This window comes from Zonotrichia leucophrys, chromosome 4A (assembly GCF_028769735.1).
Source record: "Zonotrichia leucophrys gambelii isolate GWCS_2022_RI chromosome 4A, RI_Zleu_2.0, whole genome shotgun sequence".
Taxonomy (NCBI): Eukaryota; Metazoa; Chordata; class Aves; order Passeriformes; family Passerellidae; genus Zonotrichia; species Zonotrichia leucophrys.
The window spans coordinates 2,722,468-2,738,276 of NC_088174.1; the positions used below are offsets into that span (position 1 = coordinate 2,722,468).

At 43.6% G+C, this 15,809-nt stretch overlaps 1 protein-coding gene across 1 annotated transcript in view; it reads right to left on the reverse strand.

The window, feature by feature from the left end:
• ATRX (ATRX chromatin remodeler) overlaps nt 1-15,438 on the reverse strand; it is a 71,369-nt gene extending 55,931 nt beyond the window's left edge. Inside the window, exons 1-4 of the mRNA XM_064713061.1 lie at nt 15,227-15,438; nt 4,874-4,986; nt 1,541-1,596; nt 670-722 (exon numbers count right to left, since the gene is read on the reverse strand). Coding sequence (XP_064569131.1) covers nt 670-722; nt 1,541-1,596; nt 4,874-4,986; nt 15,227-15,246 — 242 coding nt within the window. The 5' untranslated portion in view covers nt 15,247-15,438. The remainder of the gene's footprint in view (nt 1-669; nt 723-1,540; nt 1,597-4,873; nt 4,987-15,226) is intronic.
• Nucleotides 15,439-15,809: the final 371 nt, after the last annotated feature.

Below are 15,809 nucleotides of genomic sequence, written 5' to 3' on the forward strand. Positions count from 1 at the left end.
GAAGAATATTAATTCCAGCAGACATGGTAAAATAAAGCAACTTTGATAGAAAGGAGAGAGAAAAGAGATACAGACTTCTAAAGAGCAGCACTAAGGCTGAAAGCTGCACTCCCTGCACTGCTCACTGGATTTAATAAAAATCAGAGAGCAGAATTTGAGTGAGCACCAGCTGAGAGCAGATCAGGAATTTGACTGGACTAAGTCTGCTCTTCCTTGGGACACAAATAATTTGTTGGTGAACAATTCACTCCATACTTTTTAGATCAAAGAAGGAAAAAGGAAAAGCAGGGACACAGCAAATGGCAGTTCCTGCACAGGACAATTCAGTGATGCTGCACTCTCCCAACAGTGAAGCACATAAAACATTTTTCTGTATGACCCAAATTACATTTTGGGAAGAATCCTACATGTACAAACAGCAAGACTGAAGGAACTCTTGTATAAACTCCTTTGTCCTGAAGATATGGAATAATCTTGTCTTTGTAAATAATAATCAAGCTTTAGCATCTTGACCTTTCATGCTGAGAAATGGTTTGAATTTTAAGTGCACTGTGAGGCATTTGTTTTACCAGCACTCCATAACTTCATGGATTTTAAACAGTGCACCCACTTTTCTATAGCTTCCCACAGCCAAAAATTGATTTATTTGTTTTTATTTTCCAAACCAACCTTTTGGAACGGGATGATCCTAAGGATTTGGTTCTTTCAGAAGAACTACTTCCCTAGAAACAAGAAAAAAATGTAAAAGTCAACATATTTATATCCATGGGAACTGTCAAAAACCAGTTTCTTGCATTAACTAGAAACGAGTCAGAAATCACCAGTGCCCTTATAAAAATAATTTTAAAATAATTTTAATTTATTTTAAAATAATTTTAATTTTTAAATAATTTTAAAATAAGGAAAAGCAGTAAGTACAAGTGACAATTTCAACAGTCAGGCCAGTTCAGTTCAATTGAATCTCTGCAGTTTCAGGTCAGAAGCCAGCAGCTCACACATTTTGGGAATGCTCCTGTTGCTGTGTGAAGAAACCATTCCCTGTCCAAGAGCCCCTTGCAGAGGGCTCTGGCACTCAGGGGGGCAGCCTGGTGTGGCCTCATGTGCCACAAAGCACTGGCTGCCCACACAGCAAAACTGATTTCTTCAATTGTTTCTGCACTCAGATCACAACCAGGACTGGGCAGTTGAAAATACCTGAATTTACAGCAGCAAAGGCAAACTGACACTGGCACTTGTGGTTTCTCTACAATGTTAAGATCTTGTCCACCAGAATGTCTCCAATAGAGAACAGACAGAAATAAAACACCACATGAAGAATTTCTGCTCAGTTTAGCATAGATCCAGTGTGCCCATTTTTATTTTTTTTCAACAAGGAAGCATATCTGCTAAAGAACTGTTATCAGACTAACAGGGTGAAGGGGGATGACATTAATGGTGCTTCTGACAGTATTGTTGAAGTATTTATTGCAAAAGCAACAGACTGAACTCAGCCACTATGCACTAGACATGCAACTGGAATTCAAAACATTTTTATTCCTACCTCGTCCCTGTTGTTCTCCATTGAAGCTGGACTTCCTTTAGGTTCTCTACTTTTACCTGTGGACAGAAATTTAAGGAGTCCATTGAAATGCAAGGAACACCAGAAGTTTTCACACTGCACATCACAGCACTGTTTATGTTTCACCTGGACAGACATAAATGTGACTTCCAAGACAAACTGGTGCACAACAGAACAGACATTCCATGGTGTGGCATACATTTTACAGAAATAATTCAGAAATCCCTTTCAGTTCAGTGCCTGGGAGCCTTGCTGTTGGTGAGGAAATACTGAAGCACTGCAAGTGCAACTGCACACAGAAATAATATCATCAGTGCATTTTGGCTGATCTCTAAGAATTTACTACAAGTATTTTCTCTCACACATTGTGACATAAGAAACAAAGTATTAAATCTGGGATCGTGGAACCACAGACAAAAATCCCATCTGATCCAAATTCTGATGAGAAATCCTATTTCTCAAGCTTGGGAACTGTGGAATATAAAGCCTAAAGATCTGCAACCTATTGGCACCTGCTCCAATCCATCAGCCTTGGAATGGAAGGGAAAGTTTGGAGCTCAGTGATTGAATGATTCTTGTATGAAATTCCTCCAAAAGTTTAGGAACAGCAGGATTTTAACAAATGCTACTGAGTAGGAAGTATGATTACAGGACAGTTATCAGGATTATTTGTGATTTTTAACAGATGACTACAAGCACTGCAACTTCTCTATCCTTCAACTTCAGTTTTGGGAACACCAATTTATTTCTGTACTTTGAAAAAACTGAATCACTCAGAGAATTCAATGCTGGGTATTTAACCTCTGCAGAACTGAGTAAATTGCAGGGAAAATCATCCAGCCATTTCCACAAGTGAAGGAGGAAATACAAAATGGAGGCAGACAATGTTTTTGGCCTTTTTGAGTACCTGAAGCTTCTTCTCTGCAATACTACAGGCATTCCCTGTTGTGAGGGAGGAACCTGGGATGTGGAAGGAGATTGGATACTGCCCACTTTCTACTCTTGACCAACTCTGCCCAAGTGATAAAGCCATGGAAAATAGCAGCTTGGAGAGCTTGGCAGAGCTTCCCCTGCTCTGGCAGCCGCAGTGAGAGCAGCCCCTGCACTCAGACTGGCAGCCTGATGCTCATGTGCTGAACGTGCTGCAGTGCCAGCTTCTCCCTGTGCCCACTGCAGCCCCTCCCAGCTCAGGGCAGGCCTGGCTGCTCTGCCCAGCCCCTGCAGGGCTCTCAGGGAGCAGAGATTCCCCTGGGGTTGCTGCTCCACTCTTGAACGAGAGCAGGCAGGCTGGCTCTGCTGAGCTCTCTGCTGCTGGAAAGGAGGGAGACATCCAGTGCAGAGGGGATAAAGAACATGATGAAGGCTATAAAGCAAATATTGCTTCCTGTTTTAAGTGACCTCTGTGTGTGGCAGGGACAAAAGTTTAGGGGATGAAGTAATATCAGCCAATAGCCAGCTGATTTCTAACAGCCAGCCTTGCTGGGTCACACACAACCACCTTCAGCATCATCTCCCTCTGTAGCCATGATATTTTCTGAAAAATCCTTTCCTTAGGATTTTTCCTTCTGAGGAGCTGAGAGGCCTCAGGAACAAAATGTAAACAATGATTATCTGCTGCTGTGGAATGCAACAGGTGCATCTGGGATTGGTCTCATGTGGTTGTTTCTAATTAATGGCCAATCACAGTCCCACTGTGTCAAACTCTCTGTCCCAGCCACAAACCTTTGTTATCATTCTTTCTTTTTCTATTCTTAGCCAGCCTTCTGATGAAATCCTTTCTTCTATTCTTTTAGTATAGTTTTAATGTAAAATATATAAAAAAATAATAAATCAGCCTTGTGAAACATGGAGTCAGATCCTCATCTCTTCCCTCATCCTCAGGCCCCTGTGAACACGCTCACATCCCTCCTCACAACATTCTACCCAATAGCTCATTCCTCCAAATGCTGGAACAAAACAAGATCTATTACTAAAAAAATCTGATTTGGCCCCAGTCACATCCATAACTTCTGTTTGTAATGAGCACCCTCTGGATTAATCAAAAAATAAAAAAGCAAGCACAGTTGCTAAAGATATTTTTGTTATGCACAGAACATTGGGAAGAGAAGGAAATTTGCATAGTAAATTCCAGCATTTCCTAATATTTAAGTGCTTAATTCTGACTCTTCAACTTTAATATGTTCTTTTAGATCTCAAAACCAACACTAAATTATGTCTGCTATGAATTTGCAAGTGTCTCCATTTCAAAGACAATCTGTGTTTTACAGCAAGGAACCAAATGCTAATTTTCAACTACAGAGGATAAAGGGAGAATTCTTTTTCCCAGTGTGCTCCTCAGAAAAATTTCCCTTTGAGATGCATCTACATCAGTTTATTTTCCTGTTCTGCTGAAGCACCACATGAGCAGTTGCTTTTTTCCTGTGCTAACAGTTCAGTTTGATGCTGACATGAGGAGGTGAGTGCCACAGGCAGCAGACTGTGGCAAGTCTCTCAACTCCATCTCTCTAAACAGAACATTCAAAGATAAAAACTGCATGCCAGAAAGTCCATGGAAGATATTACTCAAGCCAAGAGGAGTTTGAAAATAAACTCTAATAGAGCCAGCACACTCCTCTCCTGCACTCCCCCACATCAGCACAACTTTTAGCTCATTAAGCACAAAAGGTTCTGCACCTGTATCCAGTCCAAGTGAAACTAATAAACAAATTTAACCAGTTAAATTTGGAAACGGATTTTATTCAGCACTGACATGAAATAATTTCAGTTTTAATCACTATCATGGAAGTGTTTAAACTTTGTTACCTATTTCTAACTTAGAAATAAAAATTTGCAATTTTGAGCAAGTGTAGGACTCTAATTTTTGAAAAGTATTATTTTCTTTTCAAATGTTTCTAGATTATATGTAAAAAGTCTTTTTCAAATTACTGTGACAGCACAATCTCCAGAACTTCTCCCACACCTCCAAGGACTGCAGAAACATTACTACAGCAGAAAAACCAAGACACTGCATTTATAAATTCAGGAACACTGAACAAGGAACTCCTAGCACAGCAAATACCTGTGTCTGATATCTCATGTTTCAGAGAAGGGAAATTACCAGAAAATTAGATTTTTTTCACCTTTAGAAAGATTAATAACTGAAATAAATATTATATCAAAGGCCTACTGTGCATTTATCAAGCTATCACCACTTAAATCACATTAAGACTTGGTGTAATTACCCCAGTGAAGTGTGGTATAGTGAAATAACAACACCAAGTTATTTGACTTTAGGATCACATATACACTGAAAATGAACATAAAATGTCTTTTTACCTATACTTTTGTTTTTAGATAATGCTGGAGGAGAGTTTGCGTCCTCAGATTCTTCTGATGAGTGAGCCAAGAAGTCATGGAGTTTCTGTACCAAAGTATTCAACTTGCTTTCACTGTTAAAATACAAGTAATACTCAGAGTTACCTACACATCTCACTCCAATTGATCAGGCTTGAAAGCTTATGTTTAATCTCAATGAATACACAAGAGATGTAAACATTTGTTTCTGTATAACACAGCAAATAAAAAACGTGGAATTTTTCTAAATATTGAGTGAAATAGTAGGTGCAGTCTTATTGACAAAAACGCACAAAAAGTCTATTTTAAGTAATTTTCACTGTTTATATACAATTACATTCAATACAATTGTTGACAAAATTCAAGAAAGTTTGAGTGGTAATGCTGCTGTGACATGAAGACAGCGAAAAATTAATATTCTACTTGTCAGAAACCCCGGACAGGTAAGAATAATAAAATCTTTATTTTATTTTAAAAAACGTCACCTTTGGGATATAAACCCAATTAGAACTAAGAGAAGTTGGACATAAACTTGCAAACTTAGCCACAAACAGGTCCACTGAATATGACAGTGAACATGACAGGTCCACTGGATATGAAAGTTTGCTGATGCAAACCTTTTATTAAATCTACATACACGTTGTGTGGTGTTCACTTTGCCAACAAACAACCATGAAACATTCCTTGATCTGTTTGTTAGAGTGCTGCTGATTAATTCATATAGAATAATCCCCTGGCAGCTTTCAGCAGACACTTTCAGACCCCAGGAAGAGTTCTGAGTACATTCAGTGACTACAGCAAAAAGCAACATCTCCCTGCCAGGCCTGCCTTAAGAAGCGGTTCCATTTCATACCCCCGTGTCACCGCTGCCATTTCACACGGTTTGTTTCTCCCAAACTCCAGCAATTTCCCAGGAAAGGCTTTCCCAGCCCCCTGAGTGAGGCCAAGGGTGCTCAGGCCTGCTCAGAAGGTGCCAGGAGCTGTTTGCTCCCTGCCCTCCTTTCCTTATCAGCCCTCTGGGATCTGCAGCTGATCTCTCCTGACTCATCATCCTCCCCTTATCTGCTGCTCCAGATGCTTTTCCCACTCCTGGCCTGCCCTATCCCCAGCAGAAGTGAGCCCAGATGAAGGATAAAGGCTTCCCACCCTTCCCACTGTTTGTTTCTCCATTAATTTCAAAATAATATTCTAATAGCAAGAAGAAATTACATTTTCTGTGCCTGTTTTATTGGTCATAAGAACTTGTGAATACTCAACCTGAGCAGTCACCTTTACCATCACTACTGTTTCTCTGAACACATCCATTTATTAACTTCTGCCTTTCAATTTGTTATTGCTAAAAAAAAAAATCTCATTTTATCAGAAGGATGTGCAGCTGAGTGCTCTCCTGAGCTGTGGGTGAACATCCTCACATCAGTGCCAGTGACTGCTCCAACCACTGAAAATAACCACATAAAACAGCATAAACCATCCATTTTAAAAAAAATCATCTGCTATTTCTTTAAATCACCTGAAGTACTCAAAATAAAACAAAATAGCACTTTGCAATGAAAAGATTTTCTGCATGAGTGAAGGGCACTTTTCTTTGGAGACTGCACATGCACCATCAATCAGTGGAGCAAGCCCGAAAGAGCAGAACAAAGCTCTTGAACTCTCTCGAGTACCTTAAAATTTTTCTCTCAATCTGTCCAAAAGTCTTTCCCTCTAATTACTGGACTCATGCTGCTACACAACTGCCAGCTCCCTGATCTTGGGCTTCTCTTTTTCTCATGGATGGAAGGAAAACATTACACAGGATGATAATGGTACATTGCAGTCTCAACAGCTTGCATGCTCTCCTTTAGAAAGGAGATTTAATGACAATTTACTCACATTAAGTGAAAAAAAAAATAGAGTTGTTCAGAATTATTTGATAGTAAAAGCATATAAAGAGATTTTATATCCATTCCAGATGGTCTGAAGAAATAAAGCACATTTAGAAAGGCCACAAGAAAGTACATTTTTGGTAGTAAAAACAACAACAAAAAAAAGCCACACATGTGGAATTCTGCTCATTTAGTTTATAAATAGCTTGTTTTGGTAACAGCATTTTAGAAAGCAAATGGGAGCTAGAGATGAGTTCAGTGTTACTATTGTCAATAGAGAATGAATTCAGAATAGTGCATGTGTCTTTGTGACTAATACTTGGAACATTATCTTCTACCATTCATTAACTCTTATCCTAACTAACATCAAATTATCATTTTCAGAGCAAAGTGCTCTTGCTGACAACCAATCAAAAAAGATTATATACAAACTAAATCTAAAGTCTTCTCAACTTGCTTTTTCTCTTGATTATTCATCATTTTGTACCAGGAATAAGGAATAGGAATTAAGGAATACCAGGTCAAATCTAAGTAAAGGTGTTACACTTATGAAATGTTAATTTAGGGCAACACTTCATCTGGTTTTGTACAAAAGTGATTTTATGTCATTCATTTCTATTTGAGAAATAATAATCTATTATTTTTGTTTAAAGCTTCTACTGGAAAATGCTTATTCTTTGCAGTAGAGACCCAGTCACTATTAAATTGATCACAACTTATAAATGTGTGGTTTTAATAAACACAGGAGCCTAAAAATGTAAAACCATCTCTGAAGCACCACTGAGGCAAACAGTGACAATCCCACAGTATTTTATTTATTAGTGTTTTTACACTTGAGTTTTCTAAGCAAATGGCTTCCCCACCACTGTGGAGCTATTTCAACACTGCTCAGCCTAATTAAAACAGCTCTGAAAGGGAAGGTGCCCTGCTATTACTGGTTTGGCCATGAACCTGATTTGTGACCTTGGACTGCACCATTGCTCACCTACATTCCCAGCAAGTGCTGTTAAAGCAAACAATAAATGCCTGGCCCTTTCAGGGTAACAAAACATCCAGAGTAGGCAAATCACCTATAAATGAGTCCATAAATAATTAGAATAAATAAAGAGCCAGACAGGTTGTGTCATAATCAAGACATAACATGCTCCATTCCAAGCTGGCTGTTGAGTGCTGTTCCCTGGATGTCCTCACCTGTACCAGGTTTGGTAGTGGGGGGCTCCAAAGGTGACAAACGTCAGTGCAGAGATGCCAAAAGCTTCCCCCATGTGCAGCTGAGCCAAGAGGGACACACTGCTGGCCCACAGCACCTCTGGGATTGTGCATTTGGGAAGGGAAAAACCTTCCCAGAAAAGGGAGAGAGGAGCCAGTGTGTGCCAGCAACAGCCCTGCAGACACTGAGGCCAGGGCAGAGGGAACATCAGGGTCAGGGCAGAGACCCAGCTGCAGCCCATGGGGGCCCACAAGAGAGCAGAGATCCAGCTGCAGCCTCACATTTTAGCTTTCATATTTCCCAGATTCTGTACTGCATTAGGATGTAGCTCTGAACTTCATATAAAGTGTCAGCAAGTTCTGCTCACAGCTCAGTCAGACAAAACAATCCCTTTCCAGCCCCAGAACCAAGGACACCACTGCAGCTTCAGGCCCAGAAAGTGCAAACAACAGAGAACTGAGAGCAAACTGGGAGGATGGGACTGCTTAACCCAGAGCTGGAATTGGACAATTAACCCCAGTATGGAAATGGACCAAAACTGATAAAAGTGTGAGAACTCGTGACCCTCGTCCAGCTTGGGTGTAGCCCTGGCAGGGCTGTTGTGCTGCCCAAGGTGAATCCTGTGAAGGCCTTTTAATAAATCCCTGCTTTAATCCTTTAACTCTGCTCCAGGAGCCTCCCAAGGCAGCAGGAGGACCCCAGAGGTGCTGAGGGCGATGCCCAGAGGAGGCTGTGAGCCCACAGGAACCCTCTGCTGGAGCAGCCCCTTCCCTGCGAGGGGAAAGGACCACGCTGGAGCAGCTCGGGAAGGGCTGCAGCCCATGGGAAGGAGCCACATGGGAGAAGTCCATGGAGAACCATCTCCCATGGGAGGGACCCCACTCCTCACTGCTCACCAGGAGGAGGCAGAGAACGAAGTAAAGTTGAACCTGGGAGAAAGGAAGGGATGGGGAGAAGGTATTTTAACATTGGGGATTTATTTCTCATTACTGTTCTCTGATTTGATTGGCAATAAATTCAGCTGAATTCCCCAAGCAGAGCCTGTTTTGCCCATGATGGCATTGCTGGGTGATGTCCCTGTCCTTATCTCAACCTGAACATTTCAATGTCCCCTCCCTGCCCTGCCCAGCTGAGGAGGGGCAGTGACACTGAGGGAACCACCACGGCCTCACCCGTGCCAGCTGCTGACTGCCCTTCCCCAAACAAAGCACATCACCCGGGACAAATCAAATGGTAACAAACAAACACTTTGCACTTGGATCCAACCTGCCACACATTCACATGATCACATTTCTTCTGAAGGCAGGTGAGGTGATGAAATTCATAACCAGAGAGCAGCACTGACCACGTCAGCAGCAAACCATGAAACTGCACTGAAACCCTCGTTCTTGCACTCAGTTTCTGTTTGCTTTCTTAAGACACTTTAAAAGTGGAAGTGGGGAATGTCCCAGCTCTTGTCAACATCTGGAACAGTAATTTAAAAGTTGCATTTTCTTTAAACAAACACCTACCAACTAACACTCCAAACAAGTGTCCCTCATGTGCATCTCAGTGGCACGGGACTCCTTTCCAGCTTTTATCCATCCCAATGTTGACAAAGATGCTTTTTTTAACCTGAAAAATTCAACACTTCTCTAAGATTTTTCTATGTTTAAACTTTTCACATAGTTCAAGGCACAAGTTTTTTCAATTCATGTTTACAGTTGCTTCAGATTAAGTCTCAGTCATTTTTCACTTTTGAAACTGAAACACTGCAGAACAACTATTAAGCAGCCAAAATTAAACAATCCTTAGGAAAAATAATTAAAGAAAAATAAAACCAGATGTACTTTTAAACTTCTGGTCTGCAGACTGCCACTCTCTGCTTCAGACTGCATCCCTGTGTGAACAGCAAAAATCCAACAACCCACAGCAAAACTCTCAGTATTTTATTTAGGATGGTGGGAAGAGAGACTATTCCTAAACCTTGAGATAATTCTGTCACCTGCTAATCTTCATAAAAGTTTTTCCTGATGAGAAGGAAAAGAGATAGAATTAGCCCAATTCAAAGAGTTCAGTTACAAAGGTGGAGCCTACATTGTTGTTTCACATAAAATATGCCAATATTGTGGCTGAACATACATAAATGAAATAGCTTAAAGTTTTAAAAATGAGTGAAAGAGGGAAAAATGACCAGTAGGAGTTGTTTTATTTTATATCCCAATTTAAAAAATGGAGTGAACACACCATACCTGCCATGTCCTAAGAAACCACTTCTGTCAGAAAAAATATAAAACCAGAAAATAAAATCAGCCTACCATTATATTACTTGGAGAAGTAAAATATGATTTTATAATGGTGGGAAAACAGAGCACTTCATGCCAGTGTTTGTTGTTTAACTCAACAATGGTTTTCTGCAGGTAAAAGCAACGTGACACTGTAAGTCCTAGATCAGATTGATGTTTAGGACCTTACAGTGCCACACCAGGTGAGGTTCCACACTCAGGACTCTCACAGGCTGTGCTGCCCAAGGACACAAACCCTGCCAGCCTGCACACACCTGGTGCCCCCCTCCCTCCTGCACTCCCCACCTCTGGAGAAGCCTCAGGAAAGGAGGGCACCAGGACAGGGCCCAGCCAGGCTCCCAGGGACCCCACACCCTGCAGCCTGAGCTGCCTGGGCTTGGCCATGACCACAGCAAAGCACTTCCCTTGTGGCAGGAGGAATTTACCACACTGAACTGACTGCATCAGACACATCACAAAATACCTGAACACCAAAGCTCTGACTGGACAGAGGTGGAGGCATCCAGCACTTCCTCAGAGATTCTGTACCCAACACTCTGTTAACACACACTCACTTTTTAACTTTGTTTAGAACTGACTTTTAATCCACAGAGGCTTAATCAAGTGATACCTGGTGCAGTTGAAGACACTCAAATGATGTGGGTGCAGTAATTTTGGAGCCTAAATACAGCACAACAGGTTCAGACAAGTAAACAGAATTATCTTCCTCCAGACACACAAGGGGAATGAGAAAGCAACAGTTCAAAGTCACTAAGAGACCCTTTATTCTGTTCAAGGAAAATTACACAACTTCTTTCTGTGCTGTGAGTTATCACACTTCATTCACTAAAAAGTGAAAACAAAAACTTTGTTTTTAACCTTTTCTCTAATGAGATCTTCAGAAAACCCAAACAAGCAAGATCATCACAAATCCACAAGGTGAAAGTAAGACAAACAATCTCATTGTTAGCTTGGTTTCAATGCCACACTGAAGTGTAACTTTAATGGTGAAACACCCTGCAAGCTGAGAAAGACTGGAGCTGCCACTTGAAACCTAAACACAACATTTTCACCTTCATGAGACAAAAATCATGTGAAGTGCACACACCTTACTCTGCTGGTTCAGGAAAGGGAGCTCAGTCTGGCACATCTAACACACAAACCAAGGCGGATTTAAAATGGGGAAGGGAAGGGAAGGGAAGGGAAGGGAAGGGAAGGGAAGGGAAGGGAAGGGAAGGGAAGGGAAGGGAAGGGAAGGGAAGGGAAGGGAAGGGAAGGGAAGGGAAGGGAAGGGAAGGGAAGGGAAGGGAAGGGAAGGGAAGGGAAGGGAAGGGAAGGGAAGGGAAGGGAAGGGAAGGGAAGGGAAGGGAAGGGAAGGGAAGGGAAGGGAAGGGAAGGGAAGGGAAGGGAAGGGAAGGGAAGGGAAGGGAAGGGAAGGGAAGGGAAGGGAAGGGAAGGGAAGGGAAGGGAAGGGAAGGGAAGGGAAGGCCCCATGACCAAGGGCATCAAGGACCCCCAACTCCAAACACCTTTTGCTTCATTTGCTTTCTGCTCCCTGGAGCTGATCCCAGGTTCTCCACAAAACTTCCTTCAGTACCAACTCTGCTGAGAATCAAAACCTGGCCCTTCAGTTCTCCCACAGCTGCCACAGCTTTGAGGGCTGTAGCTGATCCCAAGCACAGGTTTTCATTTTACAAGACAAAAGTCACCTCAGTCTCAAATTTATTGCCTATTTTTTAGTCTTGCTTTATATGACAGATGCATTTGCCCAAAGCTTCTAGGCTGAACCTATTAAAACCTACAGTTGGACACAGACAGAAATTTCTACAACTGTGCAGCTTTTGGGCTTGCAAATGCACTGCTTCAATGGCACTGCAGCTGACATTGGTCAGCAACCTGTGTCATCAAGTTCTTGATTTTTTCAAGGTTTCACTCCTTTTTTAAGGAAAAAAAACCCCAACACAAACCAATCCATCACCCACCCTGAGTGACAACTACATTTCATCACAGACTGAAAGCTTTATGCTTCTCCTTTAGCAAATAAATCAGGACACTTCACCTCTTTTAAAGTCAACATAAAACCTTCCATTCTATTTGCCACTGAATTTCTACCATTTCTTCTTTCTGCTGCTGCCACAGCAAGGGAACAACCTGCCACTGACCCATCCATGAACTCTTTCATGCCTCCACATCACCTGCAGGCAGAGCTGAGCTCCAGCAATACAAAATGGGATTTCATGAGGCTCAGCACTATCCTTGGGCTTTCCCTTCAGAAAAGACCCTTCTGGTAATCCAGTTTAAAATCTACTTGGTCACAGGCTGCAGGCATTTGGTTTTATGATGAACACAGCACATTTTAGCACTACTTTGATATTTGCTTTTGGTGAGGTAGAGGCACATGAAAAGCAGTCTCTTTTCCACCCTTCAAGCAGAGGGTACAAGGAGTTAATCTATAACAGAAAACTGAGAATTCCAAATCCCCACAATGTTAAGGTCACCCTGCTGCAGAATTTGTATTACACACCTCTCTGATGCACCAAATTGTTTTCTAGAAAATTAGGATATCTTCAGTTAAGCCCTATAAAGACCCTGATAAAAAAATTGCAAAGCCCTAACAGACAGTATTGAACAGAACCAGAAATAACAAAGTCTCTGCAGTAATTTCATTTCATTTAAGTGCTGCAGACACTGGTTCTGGGGCACAGCTGGCACTGAAGATGACACAGTTTTGCTCCTCTTCGGGAAGAGCTGAAGAATCTGCCCATGCCCATTCCAGAACAGTGTGGAAGACAGAGAACTTTCACTGTCCCTTCAGGGAATACAGAAGATTGGTGTTGACTTACTTCCAATTATATCGTTGTGGCATCAAGTAACACAGCTCAAACAACCCTGCAATATCACTCACAACACAAAGACATTCAACTGACTCAAAAATGCAGACAATTGAATAAAAAACTTTAAAACCAAGTGACCAATATCACAACATGAGGTGAAAAGTCTGAATAGAAATACCCCAAGAACTAAGCCTATTTTGCCAACTTTAAAAAAACAAACAAACTATATTCATTGACTACCAGATAGTGAGGAAAACTCTAAACTTGTTTTCTTTTCCTACTGCTGTGCTTATGTTGTACAATGCATGAATTGGTAGGAACAGGTTAAGTCACTATGACAAAAATTCCTCCCCTTGAAAAGACAAGAATGAGGGAAAAAAAAGAAGTTTTGGGGCAAAAGTTATCGAGGCATCTTTATAAATATTTACAGAGGCAGCACTTTTTAAAAGTTTCTTAGGAGGTTATTCCAGCTTTCATCATTCTAAATTTCTCATTCAGAACATGGGAGACTCCTAGAATCTTAATATTGAATAAAGATAATCTTGTACCAAAAGTTTAAAACTTCTCTGGGAGCAGACTAGTATGGATTGATGATTTTCCTCTGAAACACTGCAAGTCAATGTTCCACAAGCGCTGGGAATAAGTTTTCCATCCAAATTCAGTTTTTTGCACATCCTCCCAATAATTGTAAGAGCAATCCCCCCTTTATTTGTGCACACCTCTGACAGGGACAAACTGCAGAGAGCAGAGGGTGAAGTGACACAAACTCAGGCAGTGTGGCACTAATAACAACATAGGAATATGGAAAGGAAAAAATATACAAACCCTGGATATTACAGACCAGGAACAAGGGGTTCAAAAGAAACCAAACAAGATTATGGACAACAGAGAACAAAATATGACAATCACAGTAAAACAAAAAGTGGTCCAAATGAAAGAGCACTTCTCAGAATATAAAATACTAATGGTGACTGTAAACCAGATCATAAATATTAGTAACTCAGATCCTTTTGTTCTACAAAAATAAAACTCTACACTTGATTTCAAGAGCTGGAAAAGAAAAAGGAGAAAGCCCCTTAATTAGCACTTCAGTGTACACAACAAAATAAACAGTCCAACAAAAGAAGTTGTTTAAACTGTCAAAGCACTTCAAGAACACAGAGGGGAGAAAGCGGGAGTGAGGAGAAAGGATGAGAGATGGACCATCTCTGTCTTACAAAATGAGGAAAAAACACATGCAGAAGAAACTGCTAACTGCTGGGAAGTCATGCACCGAATAATGTGTATTTGCAACGCTCATGACCTACATCAGCATGTGATCAACATCAACAGCGATGATAATCATCAGAAACCTCTTTCTTCTACATTCCTCATTGGAAGTGTTGAAGCTTCAAAAACAAGCAATGCAAAAGAGGAGAAAAACCACTATCCCTTCAACTTTTATCAAAAATGACACGGTTGTTATGAACTACTCAGAATAAGGCGGGAGATGAGGATACACATAAATGACCCCAGCAAAAACTTTCCGCAAGGCTCAGCAGTAAAGCCAGGGTGCCGAACACAGGAGGAGGCACAGCGGTGTTTCCCTATCAGGGTTTGCAGCCGTGTGAGGGCCAAGCGTGAGGGCCGAGCCTGAGCCCCTCTCGGCCGGTGCAGCGCCCCGGGCACGCGGTGTCTGGGGGCGATGGACGGCGGGGCTCGGAGCCCCGGGGATCCGCACAAAAACGAAAGCGCACAAAGACAACTATTTATTAACACTTTAACATGGCGCCTCTCTCCCAGCCCGGCTTCCCGGGCGCCTGTCGGTTGCTGCCGTTCCGCGCCAGCCCCGCGGCCGGACGGACAGACGGATGGGCGGGCGGACGGAGCGGCCCCGCGGCGGCGGCCGCTGCCTGCGCTGGGCGTGAGGCGCGGGCGGGGGCCCGGCGCAGCTCCCGCCGCGCTCGCACGTGGGGCGGGGGCCGCCCCCGAGGCCTTCCCGCCGCACGGCGCGGTCCCTCCCGCCCTCCGCGCCGGGCCCGGCCCCGCCGCCCAGGCCGAGCGCGGCGCTGCCCGCCCGCCGCCATCCCGCCTCCCGCCCGTCCCGCCAGGGCTGCGCCGCGCCGGGCCCGGCCCCGCCCCACCCCGCGCGGCCGCCGCGGAGCCGCCCGGCCCGGCCGTACCTCACGGGCTCTGCGGTCATGACTCCGCCGCCGCTGCTCGGAGCGGAGCGGCCTCCCGGGCCGGGGCCGCGCTTCAGGCGCTAAGCGCAGACAAAGCCACGGCCGCCGCCATCGCCAGCGCCGCCGCCATCTTATCGGAGGGAGCCCGAGGGGACCTGCCTCCTGCCGCCGTCCTCCTCCGCCGCCTCCCATTGGCTCACGGCCGCCCACAGCTATTTTCTGATTGGGCGGCGCCGCGCCGACTGTTGCTAGGGCAGTTTACGTCACCATCCCAACCTTCCCCGCGCTGATTGGCTGGGGCGGGGCTGACGTCACCATGGCGTCATGGACCGAAGCCCATGACATCATTTCGTAACAAAGTGCACTGACACCTGTGCCCGGCAGGGGGCCCCAGCGCGCGGCTGCGGCCATGGCGGCGGGAGCCCAGCGCTGACACAGCGGGACAGGCAGGGTCACAGCGGGGACAGGACAGAAGCCCCTGTCACAGCAGGGATAGGAGCCCGTGTCACACCGGGACAGGCAGTGTCACACCGGGACAGGACAGGAGCCACCTCATCGCAGGGGAACTGTGGCCTTGGGTCAC